Here is a 22747-nt window from a genome sequence, read left to right as displayed (position 1 = left end):
TCCATGCTGACCGCTATGAAGATTAAAGAAAACTTTCTGGGGCTGTTTGAACAGCCCCTCTTGTGCAGTGACCCGACTCCGGCCAGGCATCTACAAAACTGAAGGTGCCTTGGTCTGGGTGCGGGGTAGAGGAGAGGGGCCCCGGTGCATCCTGGGAGTAGAAGTTTAACTGTATGGTGCCCGATGTCTTGCTGTGGAGCCCTATGGACCCTGATGTAGTAAGAACAAAACATTGCACGACTGAGCATGGGGGAGGGAAAGCAGTGTCCCCTAACCTGATTTAGAGAAAAGGATTCAACGGTAAGTAACCAAAAATCCCCTTTGCTCCTTCATTAAGGTTGAGGGATACTGGACCATGGGACGTTCAACAGCCACCCCCAGGGGAAGGAACGGTCAGGCTTCTTGATAAGAGAACTGTACGCCCAAAGTGGGTGTCGCTAGGAGGAAAAAACTATGGTAAAACCGTGCGAACATGTGGACAAAGGACCAGGTGGCTGCACAGCAGACTTGTTCAGCCGAAGCTCCATGTTGCGCCGCTCAGGTCGCCACCACCCTAGTAGAAAGTGCCGACACCAGAATAGGCTTGAGTGATAACGGAGCGGATCCAACGTGCAATGGTTTATTACAGATAGGTGTCTCTTTGATCTACTGAAAAGAATCAGGCTACCTACTGCATCACTAACAAAGTATTAAGTAGAGATGAACTTTATAATAATATTCATTATGAAACATGCTGGGCAAAATTTACTAAGCGACGGTTCGACGACGGGTTCTATTCTATTCTACACCCCGGGGGTTTGGTGGCGGTTTTGCAGCGGTTTCTAAATGACAGCCCTGTTCCATTCTATTATAAAATGTGTTTTGACTGTGGTTTGGTGGCGGTTTTGCTATCTGCAGGTTTACTAAGGCCAAAACCGCTGCAAAACTGCCATCAAAACACACTGTGGAATAGAATAGAACAGGGCCAAACCGCCGGGGTTTAGAATAGAATAGAACCCGCCGTCAAACCGCCGCTTAGTAAATTTTGCCCGCTGTCTTAAACGGATCATACACATAGCAATATCAAATTGGCACAATGGTGTGCCAAGTGACGAGTCAGTTGGTTGATTTTTGTCCCACACACAGTGATTGTGCCAATTTGATATTGCTACATGCAAGACATTTAATATATGTTCTCTCCCCCGTGAGTAATAAGTATGACTATATTCCGCATTTATGGTGCAGTCAGATTCGAGTATTATTGTTCGCAGCTCCAAAGTTCTATGTACAAAAATCCACGAATCTGAGGAGAGCTAGAGCACACTGGCGTCGACACATCGTTGCAATGGCAACTCGCGCCCCCCTCGTGTTCGGGGGCGAGTTAATTGGATTGAGCTATATCTGTGTGGCGTTTACATGTTATCCCAATGATTCTGTGGGTTTCCGCTAGGTGCTCCAGTTTCATCTAACAATGCTAAAAGATGCTAGCAGGTTAGCCGGCTTTTTAAAAGAGTATCCATGAGTGTGTGGGTGATCTGAAGATCTGTGCAGCATATAGTCGTGAATGCGTGTACTTATACAGTAAGTAAAGCAAGATTAAACGCAACTGATCGTCTCATCATGCAAGTCATCTTTTTTATCTCGAGAACAAAAAAAAACTGTTGCCAACATCAGTGTTTATAGAAGTGTAGCGGCAAAACTGGAGGGACAAACAGTGACGTTTCCTCCAGCAGTAGACTATAAAAAAAGAGTGCTCCCCCTAACATAATAAAAATGTAGTTCATGGATAGATCTATCAATGCACTACATTGTATAAACACCACTAACTAATACAAATCAGTTTTCTCACGTTATGACCAATCAGAATGAAGCAGCTATGTATGGATTAGAATGGTAGAAAGCAGCTTGTCATCTTGCAGTGCGGCACCCCTGGGAATGGGATGCGGTCATTATCTCCACCGCGGGGATTCCGGCAGTTAGAAAGTGGATGCCGGAATCCTGACACTAGTCAGAAAACCGATGCCGGCATCCTGAAGGTAAGTACTGCGGTTAGGCACTAGGGGGAGGGTTAGGTTTAGGTACTGGGGGGGAGGTTAGGTTCAGGCAGCGGGGAGGGTTAGGTTATGTACCAACAGGTGTTGGTATCATAACAATATCGGGATGCCGGCGTCTGGATTCTGACCGCAGGGATCCCGAGCGCCGGCATCCCGTACCCATCCCCTAGAAACATGTCGTCATAACCTAATACAGTGTTCTTTTATTTTTTTACAAAGGGAATTACAAAACTGGAAAAAAGAAGAGGATCCCCCTAATGCAGTGGTTCCCGAATTGGGTGACGGGCACATGCAGGGATGCCACGTGTTGGGGGACCAGGAGAAAGCAAAATTATTTATTGTCCATGTGATAATCAAAACTTCTAAATTATGTGGACAAGCAGAAGCGCAATCCTGTCCACCACTGAACTGAACCTAAGCAGAATTTACTTAATTTAATTTTTTTTTTTCTGAATTACTTAATAAGAAAATTTTGGCACAGGGGTGCCGTGAAAATATGTCGATACTCTAGGGAGCTGTGATTCGAGAAAGTTTGGGAAACGCTAGCCCAAGGATTTAGGTAACAAATAAAATATATTTGCACTTCTTGCAGTGCAACATGTTTTTGCCAACGTGTCACTTTGCTTTTTGCTTATCTCGCAAACTCTGAATCAGTCCCTCTTATTAAAACATATTGAACAGTGCATAGTAAGTATATTGAGCTTATTCCATTTTAACAAAAATGTACATGCTTGTATAAATGTACCAAAGCAATGAAGAAAAGACTAATTATTCTCAGCGGATGGTTTTGAAACAGCCAATACAAAGTGGTTAGCTAGTGTGGGCAATCGTCATCTTCTTCTGGTATCTGCCTCTGACCACCTGCAAATAATACGGCTTTCCCTGGTAAGTAGCAAAACCACGCAAAACGACATGCATGTAAATCCATGCTTCCAGTGTTTTGGGAGATATGCTACATCAACTGGGGATTACTCATTGCGTCAGGACCTTAATGACTAGAAATGAATAGCAAAACGCATTACATTTATGATTATCAAATATGGTACTGAGAAATACAAATAAACTCAGGGTCTATTTAGCAGCTTGCAAATAGTGTGAATCTGCAATTTAAATTAACTTGTATATTTATAAAGCATAATTTTAAGATCAACATATATAAATGAACAGTTACTATACAGTGGAAATTACATACTTACTAGGGTATGTTAGTCTGTTGTTGACAGCTTTTCCTTTCTTTGTCTTTTGTGTCGGTGGAGGTGGGCTAAAATAGTTTACGATTTTGCCCTATATGAAAAAATTTATACATTATATTAATAGAAGTTGCTGTACATTTTACAGTTCAGTGTATTTTTATGTGGCTGCAGGAACACCTCTTAAACAACCTTACTTAAAATGTGAGAGACAGCACTGTAGTAATGATCTTTATGGTTTATTTTAAAACTATTATATTTAGGTACAGATGTGTTCTCATACATTCTTGCTACAGTCGCGCCAAACAGACCAACTTGGTCCTGTGCAACTCTGCTAGCGCCAGGTGTCTTTTTCACCCGGAAATGCATATTACTTGCAATGTAATGCAACTAGGACGTACCGGGAGACTGTGCTGATTAATTTGATATGTGACACTTGGATATCTGTGTGCGACTGAGTCTCTAAATCTGTATACGAAGTGCTATGATGCAGCAGCTGCGGCTTTTTTCTATGCCAAGTTCCATTGCGCTTCCTTTACAGACTCAGTCGCACACAGATATACAAGTGTTGCACAGCAAATTAATCAGCAGAGTCTCCTGGTGCGTCCTAGTACATCGCATTGTGACTAAGATGCATTTTCAGGCGGAAAAGACACCCCAGCGCTGGCAGAGTCACACGGGACATGGAAGCTCACTCCTGCCAGGCATCTTGTGCCACATGGCGTATTCAGGCTAGATGTATAAGGACACATCTGTAGGTATTAATTTGCTCTATATTGAATCAATATCTATTCTATACTCAAATACTTTGAATTGTTTCCTCCTGTTTTTATGGGCAATAGGAAAGAATGTGGTGCCTCCCAGGACAGTGGAAAATTTTCACTCAGGAGGCAGCGCATTCCTTTGTATGGCCGTTGATGGTTGTCTACAGTATGGCAGTGACCGGATGACAAAGAAGGTGTCCGGGCAACAGAACTCCCAATGACTGGACAAGTAAATCCATAGAGAATGCACCACATCCAAGGTATGAACTGCTGCTTAAAGCTAGGTACACACCTGACAGATTTGCCAACGACTAGACAAATTCCAATGAGCGGCGGCTTCAATTAGTGGTCGCTCATTGGCTGGGACCCACACGGAGGAGCCGCTCATTAGCTATGCTCACGTGGGTCCCAGCCAAAGAGCGGCCGCTAATGGAAGTCGCCGCTGATTGGCTGGCGCCCCAGCACTAATGTTAGCTCAAGCCCGGAGCTGACATTAGCGATACTGTAACAATATGCGTCTTGTAAATTTGTGAGATGAAAAAAATGCCTAATCTCATGTGAGTTTGCAAACTCACACAAACTCGACCCTTAGCCAATTTACCCCTGGGTGTGAAGCGTACACACTATACAATAATTGCCTAGTTTGAAACGATCACCTGGACTTCAACTCGTTGAGGTGACGTCTTCTATATGCAGGACTGGGCCCATCTCCGTACACACTGCAAATCCTGAACAATGCCTTTCCGTCAAGACCAGCATAGCGTGTGCAGCACACACTATGTCGGCAACAGATCCAATGTACTAACGACAGACCGTCGGGCCATGGTGCAGTGTGTACACTATAAAAAATTTGAGCCTAGGACCCAATATCTGATAGGTCGGCCAGACAATTGTATAGTGTGTTACCAGCTTAATTCCTTCAGAAGAATACATTTGGGTATGCTCGGTGTCTATGCAAAGTTTAATCCTAAATAGATGCAGTGCAAAAAGTAAAATTAAAATAGAGGATGAAACAGAACGAAATTAATTGTGAATGTTAAATAGAAAAAAAACACATGTTGAGTGCTGTAAAGGGAGCTTTACTTGCTCTTTTGTAGAACAAGAAAAAGAGAAAGAAGCCAGGGCACTATAAATAGAGCTTTTTATCATGATAATAGTTTAAACCCTTGACAGGGGCTATGAGCATGCAGCGACAGCTGTTTCTTAGCAAGGTGCTGCATCATGTTGCAATTTAGCTTTTCAGGACATTTTTAGAATAGAAAAGGGACATTATTTAGAGCAGATTTGTCACTTTCAATTTTGCACATTATGTAAATTACTGTTTAAGAAAACATTTTGTAATTCCCTATGATTGCTGGCTCAGTCTGGTTTTGTCTCTGCAGCATTTGGTCTTGCAGCAGCTTGTTACATAGTAAGTGAATTATCTCTCCTGTAGTAGAAATATGTCTTTTTACCACTGTGTGAGTGATTTTGAAGCCTTCTCGAAGCACTTCCATAATCACAACACATGGCTTCTTTGTGCCTACACATTATTGTAAACCTGATTCAACTAGTGCTTCTAGCACAGAGCAATTGTTTGTTGTTTTGTAGAAATTTTTAATTACTGACCAAATAAGCACTTCCATATAATACTACTTTATGGGGATACAAAAAGTAAGTGTATTAAGGGTCTGATTCGGAGTTGTACGCTATTAGCAATAAAAAGTAGTCCGTTTAACCGCAAAGTACCGAGAAGACTTACCAATTCAGCTGTCCGGAGACTGAGCTTATGGAGGCATTGCAAACAGCCATCCCTCCCGGGGATGCTGAGCAATGACAGCAGTATGCAAGTGACAGAATGACCATGGATGGACTGTTCTAGGGGAGTGTTCACCCCCTCCTGCATCTGCCACTGGTAACAGCATGCAAGAAGCTGAGACCTTCTAGTACCTAGAGCGACTATCAGCCATGGTGTGTCTACACCAGGGCCCTGGACTGTCACTATAGCACAGTGACAATATCCTGGCTGCCTGCCAGCTAAATCATTGCTGGCCACTCAGTACTTGCTTTGCTGTTTGAAACTCCCCATCCATGCTCGCAGGCCACAAATAAACCAACAAAACATTTTTTTATAATAATAATAAATTATACTATATATATATATTTTTCACAATTACCCACAATGCGCCAATATCTTTAAAACAATCAATATAATATAACCATTAATACTAAAGGTGCATACACACACGATTTTTTGAACGATTATCGATAACGATATCGTTTAAAAAAATCGTTCACTTTCTGAGTTAAAATGATGACGATATCGTTCATGTGCGTTCACGTTTGTAGTTCAGTCAGACTGACCAACTCACTGATTTTCAGTAAGGGACTATGCAAAAATCGTTTGTAGTTCAAAAATATCGTTCATTACATTTAGTAAATTAACTATTATCCACATGAAGGATAAAATACATAAAAACATGAACTATATATAAGTAGCTATAAATTTATCAGAATAAATAGGGATAAAAAATCGTAGCTTATCTGATAAAAAATGGCAAGTTCATGAATGGAAAGAGAATAGGAGCCACCAACGCATTTCGTCCGTGTCCTGGACTTCTTCAAGAAATTTATTCTGATCAATTTATAGCTACACATATATATTGTTCATGGTTTTTATGTATTTTTAATGTCTTTTATCCTTCATGAGGGAGGATATTATTGTTGTGTCTGATTAAAATTAATTTATGTCATTTTAAATGAGCTCTTTGCACTTTCATCAATTTGCACCTTAAATTATTTATGCACTGTTGCACATTTTTATGAAATATTATTGTCATTTAATACAGCTATTGATTTTTGAAGGATCTCTGCATTAGCACTTTAGTTGTACAGCCCGCTTTCATCCTAAAGATTATAATTAATAGGTTCACATGTATTTGAAGATTATCATTTAATATTGCTATCCCTGCATTAAGCACTTTAGTTGTACAGATCACTTTATATTTTAAGGTTTATAATTATTAGGTTCACATGTGTTTCATATTAAGTTATATAAGCACGTGAGGCGCTCTATGCCAGTTCTTGCATTTTTTATTTTTTGTATATGTAACAGATCACCACTGCTACATTATTTTGCTGGTTGAGCTGACACTCATACGGTTGGGGGGTGCACGATAACGGTTTCACATTATTGTTTCAAAAGTATACACAAGTGTGAGATAAAAGACACACATTTGAGAAATTATTACATAGAGGGACTTGCACCTAACTGGCGCTGCAATCTTCTGCTACACACACACACACACACATACATATATATATATATAACAAATAATACGGATTGAACATCAGTGGCGTAACTAGGGGGGTCGGGCAGGGTGCGTGCCCTGGGCGCTGTGGGACCGGCGGCGCGGGGGTTGCCGCCGGCCATGGTCCGGCCCGCCCTAGTTAGCCACCAGTGTAGCGCCGACCGCAATGAGTGCGGTCAGCGCTACACATTTACACAGGACTGGCGCTAGGCTTCCAGCGCCGGTCCTGTGCTGCACACCTGAGCCCGTTCCCTCCCCCTGAGCGCTTGCTCAAAAGCGCCAGGAGGCGGGCTCAGGCTGTGCATAACACACGCATCGCCACCAGCGCTGGCGACGATGCGTGTGTTAAACAGCAGCCAATGAGAGTCAGAGACTCTCATTGACTGATGCAGCACCCACTGCAAGAGCCGGACTTCAGTCCGGCTCCTGCAGTGGATAATAGGACAGATGTCATGACGTCTGTCCCATTATGCTGAGCACGCCTGCCCGGGAGGACTGGCGGGAGCGGCGTCGTGGACTGGAGGTGCAGCAGCAGCGTGGATTCAGGTAAGTATGTTTTTATATATATATGTTTAAAAACCTGTCAGCACTACTGGGGGCACAACGGGGGTGGCTACCACTGGGGGGACCTCTACTGGGGTGGGGGCACAACGGGGGGGGGCGCTACTATTGGGGGCACCATTATTAGGAGGACCTCTACTGGGGGGGGCTATTACTGGGGGCACCATTATTAGGAGGACCTCTACTGGGGGGGGCTATTACTGGAGGCATCATTATTAGGAGGACCTCTACTGGGGGGGGCTATTACTGGGGGCACCATTATTGGGAGGACCTCTACTCGGGGGGGGGGGCTATTACAGGGGGCACTTAATCGGGAGGGGGAACCTCAACTGGGGACCACTACTTGGGGGGGGGGGGGAACTACTACTGGGGGCATTATATAAGGGGCCTACTACTAGGGGCACTGCACTGGGGGTAATAACAGGAAGGACCACTACAGGGACCACTGGATAGGGGGGGTCACTGCTGGGAGCCTGCATCAGGGGGACCACTACTGGGGGCACTACATGGGAGGGGGGGGGACTACTGCTGGGGGCACTATATAAGGGGCTTACTGCTAGGGGCACTGCAGGGACCACTACAGGGGGCACTAGATAGGGGGATCACTACTGGGTGCCTGCATAAGGGGGACCACTACTGGGAAACCTGCATGGGGGGGGACTACTGCTGGGGGCCCTATATAAAGGGCACTGCATAGGGGGGGGGGGGACTACTACTGGGGGCACTATATAAAGGGCACTGCATAAGGGGATACCACTACTGGGTGTACTGCATTGTGGGGACTGCTATTGGGGGCACTGCATAAGGGGGAACACTACATAGGGCACTGCATTTGGGGGGACCACTACTGGGGGCACTGAGTAAGGGGAACTAATTGGGGGCTGTATAAGGGGGACCACTACTGGGGATACTGTATAAGGGGCACTACTATGGGCCTGCATAAGAGGGACCACAACTGCATACTGGGGGTACTGTATAAGGGGTACTACTGGGGTTAAGGTGCATATGGATAGGAATGTTCAGCGTGAAAATAAAGGGGTGTGTCATGTTGACACGCCCCATTTTTAAGTGAACACGCCCATTTTTTCCCGCGCGCGCACATATCGGGCTGATGGGGGGGCTCCCTTTTCAAATTTGCCCTGGGCTCCCTAGGACCTGCCGGGCCCTATGTGGCCACCTGTTCCGCCTTGTGTGTAATCCGGCTCTAATTAAAAGAGAAACATTTTATGATAGTTCATGAAAGTCGATATCCTTGTCTTTACCTACATTAAAAGTAAAGTTAAATCAATCCTAAATATCATGTAATAAAGTAGTGCAAGCAACAACAGGCAATTACATTAAACAACCACACATCTTTGGGACATCAGTTGGAGGAAATGAAATATTATGTCTCAGTCACTAGACAGTACTTTTTTTTCCACCAGTGTTAAGCCAAAGGTTGACATTACAAAGAAAGTAAAAGAAATAAAATTTTTGCTCTATTTTACAGATTTGTAGTCTCTGTACGTGGAAGTTTACTGTATTGCACAGAAGTTAGGTATCACTAGGCGATACATTTTTCTCAATTCATTCATTTAAAATGACTTATACTACCTAGGCCACAGACAACACCATTAGCAATATTATACATATTTATTGTTTTATAGTGACAAGTCAGGAATATTGAGAAAGAAAAGTAACAGATTAATAAATATCAGATATAGCACATAGGGACATTTATGTAAAGGGAAATTATTGCTATTTGTGTAATTTCAATATTGTACCTCCTTATCATCATTTAATTACTATTACTGAATGTAACCAATAGTGACAATTTGTTTAATGTTTTGAATTAATGAAATAAAGAAAATATATTTTAATAAAAGAGGATTGTTGTACTTCCATTAATTCTTTTTCTGTATGTCCTGGGAGCACTTCAGTTATGTTTAAACTGAAGTTGATAGTATTAATGGCAATTTAATGAATTAATGGTAGTTGCAATCTATAATAGGTTTCTTTGTCCTTCGTATAAAAATGCGTCTCAATATATTTTTGCTGCAGTTGCGCTAAAAAGCCTCTCTCAGCCCACCAGGTCCCGTGAGACTCTGCTAGCGGACAGGCATCTTTTTTCCCTGAAAATGTGTCTAAGTACAACTAGGATGCACCAGCAGACGGTGCAGATTAATTTGATATGCAACAGTTGTATATCTGTGTGCGACTGAGTCTCTATACGAAGTGCTACAGTGTAGCGACAGCAGCTTTCTTCATTCTGAAGTGATTGCGATATTGCTATACATTTTTGCCTTCTAAAACGATTAATCAGAATGACTTGATTCTATGTGCTTGTATAATAGGATTATTTTTGGTAATAGTGCAGTTATATAGGGGTATTCAATATGGGAGCGAAAACTCTGTTTTTGCGTTAATATCGCACCTATGACGTCATTATCGCAGGTTTTAGTTTTACACCGTATTCAATTTCAAAGACTTTTCGCAGGTTCGAAAAGTCTTTGATAAAAAACGGGGATAACTTTTCACCATTGAATAGGTGTCGAAAAAAAGTGCAGAATTGGGGTTTAGGGGTGCAGGCTTAAAAAAATTAGCCTGCACCCCTGGGAATGACATTTAAAAATGAACTGTGTCAAAAAAAGTTTAAAAAAAAAAATAGGGACACCCCAAAAAATTAATTTAAAAATTGGGGTGAAAAAAAAAATGGGAAAAAATTGTTTAACAATAGGGAAATAGGTTCAGGGCTATTCTGCAAGTATGCGGCAGGTGTTTTCTAGAATAGATTTATAGCGGCAGGTGCACAATTGCACAATTTTTAAAAACTTACTTTAGGGACATCAGAATATGCTAGTACCCATTTTCATGTACCCCAAATTTGATGGGACCACTTAAAAAAACGAAAAAAATAACCTAAGTGCTCTTCTGCAACACTTCTTCAATGTCGGGAAAAAACACCTGATGCGGCTATTTAAATCCCCGACTTTCATTTACAGGCTAAAACGGGGGTACCCATAGTGATCCCCCATGTTTTTACAACTTTAGGGGGTCCTACAATTTTTTTAAGGAAAAATTCGTAACTTTACGCAAATCCCACTTCGCAGGCTCCTGTTTTCGTTAGTTTTATATTGAATACGGGGATAAGCGGGCGCGTGCCCGATACTTTATCCCAGGTAAAAGCTCCGATATGAAACGTAAACTTCGACAGCGAAGTTTACGTTTCATATTGAATTCCCCTCATAATCTTTTATATACATGTTTTTTTAAGCTATACCGGCCGGTGAATATGATAATGTGTTTGATTGTTATATTAAATAGACTAAATTTTCTATACGCTCTTTTTTCCTTTTTTGTGTTTACTTGTTTAGGGATTTAGTATCCCCTGAATAAGAGCTGCTGGAAAATAAGGGCTTGTCTAAATAATAATTTAATTGCTTTTTAAATAACGCCTAGAAATTTTAGATTTACTTCTGGGTGAAGGGAGCATTCCCTGAGAGAGAAACTGCTTTCAAAGTTGTCTATGGCCTAGATGGAGACTGCAGTGGACAGAACAAAACTTTCCGTCCATCGTTACAAAATCTTGTGGATTGAAGCACACCATCATATCACTGTCAAACTAAATTTTTATTGTCTTATCGCACAAGAGATCATGTCCTCTAACTAACGCCTACATCAATGTCCTTACCTTTAGGATGTTGTTCTGGAGCTTCGACTCCTCCAGGTTCTTTGGACCCTGACAACAAGCCATCCTTCAGTAAGACTCTCTACTCTTAACTACTATAGGAGAGACTAATGTATTTGTGGTGACAGATGGATAATCTTGGCTGGACAAACAATGGGAAGATTTATTCCTTCGAAGGAAGTTTGACCTGGTACTTCCCCAAGCAAAACTGCAGGCAATGGACCACTTTATAGGTCGTAACCATCTTCCCCAGAGCCCTCACGCAAAACTGAACAGACATCTGTTGGTAAGTCAGCAAAGGTTTTACCAAACTCTACTGTGGCCAGGTGTTGAAACAATCGTGAAGCTACATGGTGAGTCAATTTTGACTTCTTGAAATTGTCAATCCAGCCACAAGTTTCCAGCATCTGCACTCTGTCCAGAACATGAGTCTGAAGTAAACATGAGATCTGGCCATGATCAAAAAAATCATCCAGATAGGGAATCATAGGCACATCCCATGACTGCAGAAGAGGCTCTTTTGGGGCCATGATCTTTTTGAACACACCAGGAGGTATTGCCTGACCAAATGGAAGTGCCGTAAACTGGTAATGCTGGTTCTGAACCACAAACTGGAGAAGATTGTGATGTCCCTCCTATAAGAGGACGTGTAAATGCGTGTCCTTGATTTCAATAGACACCATAAATTTGCCATTCTCTATACGGTGTATGAAACAGTAAGAAACTCCTTCTTGAAAATGTCCACCCTGAGCTGAGTGTTCAAAGAGTTCATGTTCATATGAGGACAAAAGGGCCCATCTGATTACAGCATCAGGAAGAGATTGAAGAAAAACCCCTGAGAAGAGTAAAGGCTGACTTACATCACGCAGACCAAGGTGGTTTGTCTTTTCACCTGGACCTGTGGTGAAAAACCATTTGGGACAGGTGCCCATGAAATACTAAGAGTTATGGTATAACATACCTTCGTTAACTCTTTTGCTTCGAGGTCTATGGCGTCCACAGCTATTACGTTGGGGTATATGGATGTATCCAGGCACCAAACAGTTAATACAAGCTCTCGGCTCCCAGGATGCACCAGGTCCCCCCACCATATACCCCGCCCCTGCCTACAGGCAGCCAGGAGAAGGCAAAAGGATAAGAAGGAAGAACCCATGTTCTTTATACCAATCTCTCACCGAAGAGGGAAAATACATAGAGATACAAAGAACTACCCAATAACACCAGGTGCGCTAGGGTGGGTGTCCTGTGGACCCCATGGACCTCGAAGAAAAAAAGAGTTAACAAAGGTATGTTATACCATACCTCTTATTTTCTTCTTTGGGGTCCATGGGGTCCACAGCTATTACGTTGGGGATATACCAAATCAGTACCCCTAAGGGCAGGGACGCTCCTGTGTTTTAGTAGAAAGGAGAACCCTATGCCCAAAGGATGCATCCTGAGAGGCGAAGGTGTCAAATGCATAGTAGTTGACAAAAGTGTGGACCGAAGACCATTCGGCCACCCTGCACAATTGCTCCGCAGGGGTGCCCCAGCAGGCTGCCCACGAAGGTCCACTGACCGAGTGGAATGTGCCATACGGAGCCATCTTGCTAATGTCTGTTTATTGGCTGGCCAGCCAAGCTTATGACAGCCATACAAAACAAAGAGAAAATCGGACTTCCTCAAGCTGTTGGTGCGATCCACATAAATAAATAGCGCACGAACAACATCCAGGGAAGCCTCACCTACAGAGAGACCTGAAGCCTGAAAAGCTGGAACCACAATTTCTTCATTTATATGAAACAGTGATACCACCTTAGGAAGGTATCCTGCTCTAGTACGCAGCACCGCTCTATCCTGATGGAATATCAAAAAAGGAGAGCGGACCGACAGAGCTGCCAAGTCAGAGACCCTACGGGCTGAAGCGATGGCAAGAAGAAAAACTGTCTTCGCTGTCATCCACTTAAAGTCTACTGATTTCAAGGGTTCAAAAGGGGGAGCCTGTAAAGCCCTGAGAACTAACATCAAATCCCACGGAGCTACCGGAGGGACAAAGGTAGGCTGAAACCTCAGAACACCCTGAAAAAATTTCCTCACATCAGGCAGGGGGGCAATCCTGTGCTGAAACCAGACCGAGTGTGTAGAAGCCTAAACTCTCAGGGAGGCTAGAGGGAGACCCCGCTCCAAACTCGACTGAAAAAAAGAAAGCCCTCGGCAGACCCTAAACACATTTAGGGTCATATTTCTTCAGTTTACACCACTGAAAGAATGAGTGCCAAATCCTATAATAAATGCGGGCCGAGGAAGGTTTTCGTGCCCTTAACATTGTCTGTATCACTGAATCTGAAAAGCTCTTTGTCTTGAGGACAGAGGCCTCAAGAGCCATGTGATCAAAGACAGATGAGGAAGATCCGGGTACAAGCAGGGACCCTGAATGAACAGGTCCTGTCTTAGAGGAAGAGGCCACGGAGAGACTCTGTAGATCTGTGAACCAATGGCGCCTGGGCCAAGCAGGAGCTATCAGTATCACCACACTGTTTTCCTGCTTGACCTTCCTGATGACCCTGGGAAGAAGAGCCAGAGGCGGGAAGAGATACGCTAGCCCGAAACTCCACTTTACTGTCAGAGCATCTGTGAATTCGGCCAATGGACTCCTGGTTCTGGACTCGTACCTGGGCAACCTGTGGTTGTGCCTTGAGGTCTATCTCTGGAAGACCCCATCTGTCCACCAGGCTCTGAAATACCTGTGGGTGAAAAGCGCACTCTCCCGCGTCTATATACTGAGAGGTTCTTCCTCATCAATGTTCAACACTGCTTTGACTGCCCTAATTCAAAAAGGGACGTCAGCTACTGGAAAATGATCCCCTTCTTCTCCTGAAAGAGAATCCTGAGAGGACACATGCACCTCCTCAGAGGACGAATCGGAGTCCGTGGCCTGGCCTACACGCGCGGCCCAACGCCTTCTGGTTTTTGGCTGCATTGATCTGGCTGTTTGAAGCTGCTGCTGAAAGGCCACCGAATATAAAGGCATAACCTGACCCGCATGCGCATACATATCCATCCAGGATGGCAGCATAGGGGGCATATACATAGCTGGTTGCAGCGGCTAAGGATATCTCATCACTGGGGCCGCTGGAACTGCCAAAAGTTCAGCAACCTGCGCCATGATCTAGGAAAAAGAATCCCAAGGGGGCTCCTGTCCAGAGGCTGGTAAGTCTGATTGCTGTGGTTACTCCCTAAAACAGTGAGCACACAGACTATTTTGTATAAAATCCTGAGGGGACAAACCTGCTTTACAGACCATACAAGATACCAGCAGAGGGGCCTTTGCCACCTGTCTATCAGATTCCTTAGACATAATTAGTTATGCAACAGAACTGAGTACACGTGACAATATCTTCCTCCTAACCACCCCACACACCTGCAGCAAAGGGTTATAGGGAGTAACAGCCTCCGTTTCCCCGACCCCACACCCCCAAACGGTCACTTCCTGTCAATCACTCTGCGATGGGCCTGCAATCGCAGTGAGACCTTTGTGCATTGCGATGCATACTGCGTAATCGCAGTTGCAATCCGTAATGAATGAAGCCCTTAATCCACTATCATGCATAGAGTATTGTAACAGAACATGTGAGCTAAAAAGTCAGTATGGAGCCTATTAACATAGAGAGAGTATTGTGTTGGAACATGAGAGCTAGTAAATCTGTACCCAATGTAATAACATGGAGAAAGTATTGTGACTTAACATGATAGTCAATCAGTCTTTAATCAATTTAATACTATGGAGAGAGTATCGTGACTGAACATGATAGCTGAGAAGTCTGTACTCAATCTAATAATATGGTGAGAGTTTAGTGACAGTACTGAGCCTATTAACATAGAGTGAGAATCATAACATAACATGAGTGCCAGTAAGTCTGTACCCAATCTAATAACATGGAGAGAACATTATGACGTAACAGGATAGCTAAGACGTCTGTACTAAATCTACTATCATAGAGAGCATTGCCACTGAACACTGCACTAAATAACTCAGTACGCAATCTATGAACTATGAGTATTGTGAGTGAAGGTCAAAATTAATTAGCAGGCCCGTACCGTGTTTTTTTATTTTTTGTTAACATCGATGTTGATTAAAATCGACCTTTAGTTAATTTACCACTAGATCTACCGAACTGCATGCCCCAGAAAGTTTGACCATCCATTTTTCCACCATCTTACAGTAATTACCCATACGGAATACATAATAAAAAAGGGTCTTCAGGAGGCCCTTCACTAATTGATCTGCACGATCTATAAAATATGCATCATCAGTCATCAGAATGTTAGTGGACTTGGAGCTCCTCGGAATAGAGCCATTCACAAACAGAATATCCCCACTGAGCACTGTCCTTACTAGGAGGAACATAAACTAGATGAAAATCAAGAGTAACCAGATCCTGCAGATTCGGAGAGAGAGTAAATGAAACCAAATCCTCCACCATATGGTAAAAACGAGAAACATTGGGAACATTTGGAAGTTCAGATTCCGGTAAGTAAAACTCATCATATGTAAATCCATTGTTTTACTGAGCTCTTTACTTAGCAAATTCAGAGCATAAATGCGTCCACCTCTAAATGAGCCCCATAATACATACGGACATAACAGACTACCTCTTAGTATTGTAGCCTATAAGATAAATGGACTGTGCTGCAATAAAATTAAATCTATTAATCTTAAAACACTTATTAAATGTGCTTGTGGGTTTATTTTAAAACAGCTTCCTTTATAAGACTCAGAATGCTTATTACCTCAGGTAATGTTAGTAAGTCTGCTCTGAGATCTTTTCTTGGATGACAAAGGATCAAGCTTAGAACTTCCACAGTCTTTCCAAGACCCATTTCATCTGCAAGTATACCTCCAGGCCATTCGTGGGCAGCAGCAGGGTATTCTCGGATTATACTGGAAGACAGCATTAAGTGAATGAGTACTTACATTGCAGGTATTTTATAATTACAATGATATAATATTGATACAATTGTGTAAATGTATTAAAGGGCCTAAATGTCAAATGAAAGTAAACAAATAAAAAAAAAAAAAAAAAAGGTCCTAAATTCCTCTCAATGCGTTAAATAAACTAGAATACGTTTTCCACCACCAGTCTGGTTTTAAACAGATGTGTCCTCATACACCTGTGCTCTAGGAGCGCCAAATGTACCAAGAGGGGCTATGAAAAAATTTTTGTCTTATTTCCACATCTAAAAACTAAAAGCGACATAGCTGCATTAGTAGCATATACTGACCACTGCGACTTGCAGTACTTGTACAACTGCTATTCCTCCCACCACAGGTCAGATATGCTAAATTTGCAATTTTGTCCCTGATACACTGAGTGTTTGTGTATGCGGCTACGGTGCAGTATTCACGCAACGCTACCAGTATCGAAACATCTCAGTCATGTCAAGAGTCCTGCAAAGTATGGCGTAAAGACGCTAGATGTAAGCGGAGACATCTGTACTAAATCCACATATAGCAACGTGCAAATATTTGCAATATGTAACCAATATGTACAAATATAAGCCTGAGTGGTGAGGCTTAGCAAAGGATGTGAGCAGTTCCAAAACCCAGACATTTGCAGACAAAGGGCCTGATTCAGCAAGGATCGCTATTCTGCTTATACACACACGCAACGCAGTTGCTAATATCAGCGGTGATATATGTTTGCATTCACATTGTGATTGCAGCCTAACATAAGGATTCCCACTTCCACACATCCGTATACTTTGTTCCACACATCCGTATACTTTGGCAACATAGCTAAACAATCGGTAACATGGAGTAACATCGGACCCATACGCACAGTTAAGGCAGGTCAGACCTCACTCAGGAATTGCTTATTTCAGCGCACGCTATGAGGCTTCAGGCTGCGTCTGGTATCACAGTGGCTAATTTATGCACGCCCATGCAACGCCGTCCCAACGCACTGGCACGCCTCCATTCACCCGACCACCCCCTCCGTAACCAGCCACAAACGGCACTTCCTGTCAATCACTCTGCCATGGGTCTGCGTATCCTCTGTGATTGCAGCGGGCAGTTAGCGCACACGCACTGCGATGCATGCGCAGTAAGCAACAATCGGCCGTTTGCGTGTGTGTAAGCAACTGAATCAGGCCCAAAGTACCTTATTTTTTCAGATTTTACTTTTGCTCCATTACAAAACCTCTGGATCTGATTGCCAGGGTAAATATTTTGTTGAATTCATTCCAAAATCTATTTACCTTTTACCCCTTCATTAATTTTGCCATGTTTCTGTTTTTTTTTAATACCTTGGATAAAAATGTAAGATATTAAATTTAATAATGAATACCTACTTTCTCTCTTGCATCATTACTTTTAAGGTATGATTTAATACAGATGTGTCCTCATACACTTATTGTTTTTGCACCATATGGCGTGAGACACCTGGCACGACTTAGACGCTCCGACAAGGGTAGTGATTTCCATGCTTGAGTACTTTTTCCTGCATTTTGCCTCTTAATTCACTAATAGTGTACGAAGTAGCTGATTCAGCAAGGAACACAGTTGCTAATAGGCACGCAATCAGTACTGCGCATGCATGCGCAGCGCAGTGCGCAAACTAGCCATTGCGATCGTGGCTACGCAGACCCATCGCAGAGTGACTGACAGGAAGTGCCGCTTGTGGATGGTAACCGGGGGAGGTCGGCCGAACGCAGGGGTGCAGGTGCATTTGAACGCTGTTGCATGGGCCTGCATAAATTAGCCACTGCGATGCCTTACGCAGCCTGAGGCCTGATAGGAATTGTTAACTTCCACACATGCTGAGTAAGGTCAGAGATGTACCAGTGTGCGTGAGGCTGCGATGGTATTTTACCAATATTTTCGCAGTCTTGCTAAGTGTTACGGATGTGTGTAAGGTAAAGTGGGCGTCCTTATGTAGTGCTGCAACGGAATAGCGATCGCAGTGGATTAGCATACTATTGCCATGAGACTGTGTGCGTAATCGCTATTGCAATTGCAGTTGCGATCCATAATGAATCAGGCCCTCAGTACTGTACTTAAGATTAGTAGAGTTTTTTGCTGCATAGAAATTGGTATAAAGTAGCCAAATAAGCATAAAGATGCGTGGCGCGAGTCACTACTACTGTATAACACCTCCGGTTTTTGTATACCTTTTACATTTGCTTTATAGAACACTGAATTTCACACTACAAAAATTGCTGTAACATGGAACTACTAAAAAAAAGTTAAATCACAGATATACCGCTTACCTTCCAGAGAAGGGGTTACAGTAGATTTTCTCTCCATCCAATGTAGTGACCTCTCTCCATAACGAATGCAGAGTATTTTCTATACAGGAGGAAGAGAAATGGTATGTAGCCTTAACATGCATGGTTTTGTTTTATGTTATAATGTCTCAGTGTTATATAATGCTAAGGTCTCTTGAAGTACTTGCACACAGGACACTTTTAATGTGTCTGTCAATCACTCCATTTGAAATTAAGTCAATGGAACAAAAAATGGAGCCTTAGCAGCTTTAAAAGCAAAAAAGAAACAAAACACACACACACACACCAATTAAGTACAGATCCAGGACACCCCTTTTTAGTTTCCGTTTACTACATGGTCACTGTGAAACATCAGACAGATGTAATGTGTCCTATTACGTTTTCAGCTAAACCTAAACATTTCTTATTTTAAGAATTAATAAAACATACTCAAATCAAGTGGAAGGGGAATTTTCAAACATTTATACAGATTGATGCATACAGACTTCAGATTGCAAAATACATTAGGGGTTACTTGTAAACATGTACAGTAACAAGGTGGTAGAAATCAGTATGCAAACTCTTTAGTATATGGTGAATAGAGAATTTTATATGCAGGCTAAAATACTGTATACATGAATTGGCAATATAGACACGGCTACATCAGTTATGGGAAGTGTAATCAGGGAAGTGTTCCATATAAGGGATTTTCCATAATTAGGAGGACCACTCGAAAAATATAAATTTAATTAAAAATAAGACTCCAGTCCACATCACCTATATTTTCAGAAGCCACCCAGTTGTGGTCGATTAAAGTCACTTAGGCACCCTGACTGCGAAAAAAGCCATTGTTCTGACAGCCTTATTAACCAAAGCTGAAGCTGATATAGGCCATAGGGAATCCACAGCTGCTACATAAATAGATTTGAGAATGGCCTGAAATTTTCTATCCATGCCAGTAATAGGGATCGAGACAGTAGTGGCTTTAGACAAACACTCTATTTCTCTCTAGGTAAATGAAACATGTCTGTAAACTACATGTGACAGGAAACCGAAGGGCAGGCTTAGTATTGTTTTAAAAAGAAAACCTAACTATGGAGAAGGAGGAAAGGAAAGCAGCTGCTTTATCTTCCTTTAAACAGTGTATTATTGGGGGGATGTAGTGAAGATACCTACAGCCGGCTCCAGACTGATGAAATTCCGGCGCCAGAATGCCACTACCCAGCCAAAAGACCGGTGCCAGAATACAGTCAGTAGTGGACATCCCGACGCCGGAATCCCGACAGCCGGGATGCCGATCGTTTAAGTATAGAGGGGCTCGTCAGATCTTAGCCCCAGGGTGGGTTAGGTTTAGGCGTTACGGGGGAAGGTTAGGCTAGAGGAGGGGGAGGTTAGCGTTAGGTTCCCCCTTTGGTGGGTTAGTTGGGGGGTTAAGGTTAAGCACTAAGGGGGGAGGGGTTAGGTTTAGGCACCAAGGGGGGAGGGGTTAGGTTTAGGCACTAACGGGTAGGGTTAGTGTTAGGATACAGAAAAGGTGGGTTAGGAGTAGAAGGGGGGACAGTTAACATACTTACTGGACCCTTGTTGGGATCCTGAGCATAGGGGATGCCGCTGCCAGTATATTGACAGCAGGCATCCCGAGTGCCGAGATTTCAGATTCCTTGTCAGGTACCTTGAAACATCACTGCCCTGTATGTGCAACATTTGGTCCCAACCCTATGTCATCTAGGAGGGGTCCTCATCAAAAACAGAAGTGTCATCAATATCGTACTTCTCCACAACCCCTCTCTCTTCTTCTGAGCAGCCTGTAGACTGAGATAATCCAGAGTTCTTTAAAGAGGCATCCTCTTTAGAAGAAGAAGATAATTGCACTGTAAGCTGCATGATTTTACAGTTGGACAGCACTTTGGACCTAGCCCAGGCTGGTTCTGCCACATCAGTAGCGGCCCCCATGGAAGTGAGCAGCATTCATTTCAGATCCCCAAAAAATGGTGGCGACCAACCAGAAGGAAGGTTCTTTTAGCCAGCCCTTTGCATATTTGGGGCTGCCTTGACAAGTCTGCCCCACCTTACCCACTACATGAAAGTCCCAAGTTTCTGCATCTATTACTGTATCATCACTGGAGGTCTGACTGCAGCTTCACTGCGTCAGGAAAGGGGAGTTCTTATCATACCACTCCCACCTAGTGTGGTCTGACTCTCCTACGTCTGATGGCAGCGTTAGCACCGACTGACTACAGCTATCAGTAGTGAAGGGGTCCATCCAGGGACAGTCCCTTGTCGGAAGCAGGATGCAGCAAGAGCCAACTCTGCATATGGGGTCTCCTCAGGCCCACTCCAATGTAAGTCCATCTGAAGCTGACAGGTACCAGTTAAATTAGCAGCTCTTGTACACCATGATCAGGTGATGAATGAAAAGCCCAGGAGTCAGCATAACGAAGTATGCAGCCCAAATCAAAAATGAAGTGCGACCATTTGCATATAGTGAGACCTGTTTTATGCTCTCAAGCCAAGAATAGCTGTACAAATGGACACTTTTTAGATGCATGTACAGTGCAGTTACCTAAAAAGGTAATGGTCCCAAACAAGAGAGAAGTTCTTTAAAGGTAATCAATACCTGCAACTTATGTATCTATACCACAGGTTCTCAAACTCGGGCTACAGGACCCCAAACAGTGCATGTTTTGCAGGTGTCCTCACAGAATCACAAGTGAAATAATTAGATCCACCTGTGGATCTTTTAAAATGTGTCAATGAATAATGAATACACCTGTGCACCTCCTGGGTGATCTGGAAAACGTGACCTGTGTGGGGTCCTGAGGACAGAGGGCCTGATTCAGAGCCGCTCGTAAGCGGCCGCTCGTTCGCTCCGAGCGATGTTCGTACATCTGCACATGCGTATGGGTCGTAATGCGCATGCACCAACCAGTCATTGCGGTCGGAAATTGTGCGCTCGCAAAACAGCGAGGGCCTGCTAATTTGAGTGACAGAATGAGGCGTTTGTGGGTGGTAACAGGGGATGGTGCTTGAAAACGGGGAGTGGAGATCCGAACGCAGGCATGCCAAATGGTCAAAACGGGCGTTTAATGGGAGTGCATAATTAGTAAAGGAGCGTCATCGACCACGTCACTTGGTAGTCTTTTAGCCTGAACTGCTCGCAGTGATTGCGGGAAGTAAAAGCTACCACAAGCACTGCGAGCAGTTCAGACGCCTTTCGATGTACTCGATTAATCTAATAAATAGCAGAGATGACGTATGATGCGAACGGCCAGGGGGCGTCTTTACAAAATAGCGAGTGCATGTTTCGTTCGCTCGCTCGCTCAGACATAGAGGCGTCAACAGACCGCAATGAGCGAGCTCAATTTAAATAACCGGCCCCTTTTTCTGAACGACCGTTCGCAAATAGCGTCCAGCTCTGAATCAGGCCCAGAGTTTGAGAACCACTGATCTATACTAAGAAGACATTATAAAGAAAGTAACACAAACAAATCATCCACAGATCTACCATTAGAAGGCACATTTCTGTAGTTCTCTCTCTGTAGCATCCAATGGACAGCCTCATTCTGGTATAGCCGCAGCACTGGTATCAAGGCTGGATGCTGCACATCTTCCTGTAGAATCCGATGTTCCTTTTGATGTGTCTGTCTGACATAGTCATAAAGTTCTTCAATATTTTGTCTCTCTAGATCTTGATCGGACTCTTCCTCATTCTCCTCTGAGATATCTGTATGTAGATAGACTTTTTTAACGTCCAACTTTATAAGCAATAAAAAAATGGAAAACAAAGACAAAATATAAAGATGGAAATTGTTCATTTTGCAGATCGCCTCACACTGATCAACGCATATCCACCTATATATTTTTCAGCTAGTTTTCTGGGTTCTAATATAACCAGGGCACTATGGCCCTCATTCAGAGTCGGTCACAAGAAGCGATCGCTCTCTGAATGAGGGCGGGCGCCTCTTTTTTTTTTAGTACGGCCTCCTGAGCGCAAGCT

General features: G+C 43.3%; 1 protein-coding gene across 5 annotated transcripts in view; it reads right to left on the bottom strand.

The window, feature by feature from the left end:
* The window catches only part of SHPRH (SNF2 histone linker PHD RING helicase), a 152252-nt gene that overhangs the window by 102117 nt on the left and 27388 nt on the right, over window positions 1-22747 (bottom strand). For all 5 annotated transcript variants that reach the window (XM_088474388.1, XM_088474386.1, XM_088474389.1 and 2 more), the window contains exons 4-7: window positions 22256-22474; window positions 18754-18832; window positions 16276-16426; window positions 3230-3317 (exon numbers count right to left, since the gene is read on the bottom strand). In XM_088474388.1, coding sequence (XP_088330514.1) covers window positions 3230-3317; window positions 16276-16426; window positions 18754-18832; window positions 22256-22474 — 537 coding nt within the window. The remainder of the gene's footprint in view (window positions 1-3229; window positions 3318-16275; window positions 16427-18753; window positions 18833-22255; window positions 22475-22747) is intronic.

This window comes from Taudactylus pleione, unplaced genomic scaffold, assembly GCF_031769625.1.
Source record: "Taudactylus pleione unplaced genomic scaffold, aTauple2 ptg000154l, whole genome shotgun sequence".
NCBI classification, from domain to species: domain Eukaryota; kingdom Metazoa; phylum Chordata; class Amphibia; order Anura; family Myobatrachidae; genus Taudactylus; species Taudactylus pleione.
The sequence above is the reverse complement of the archived record's forward strand: the minus strand, read 5'-3'. Positions and strand labels throughout refer to the sequence as shown.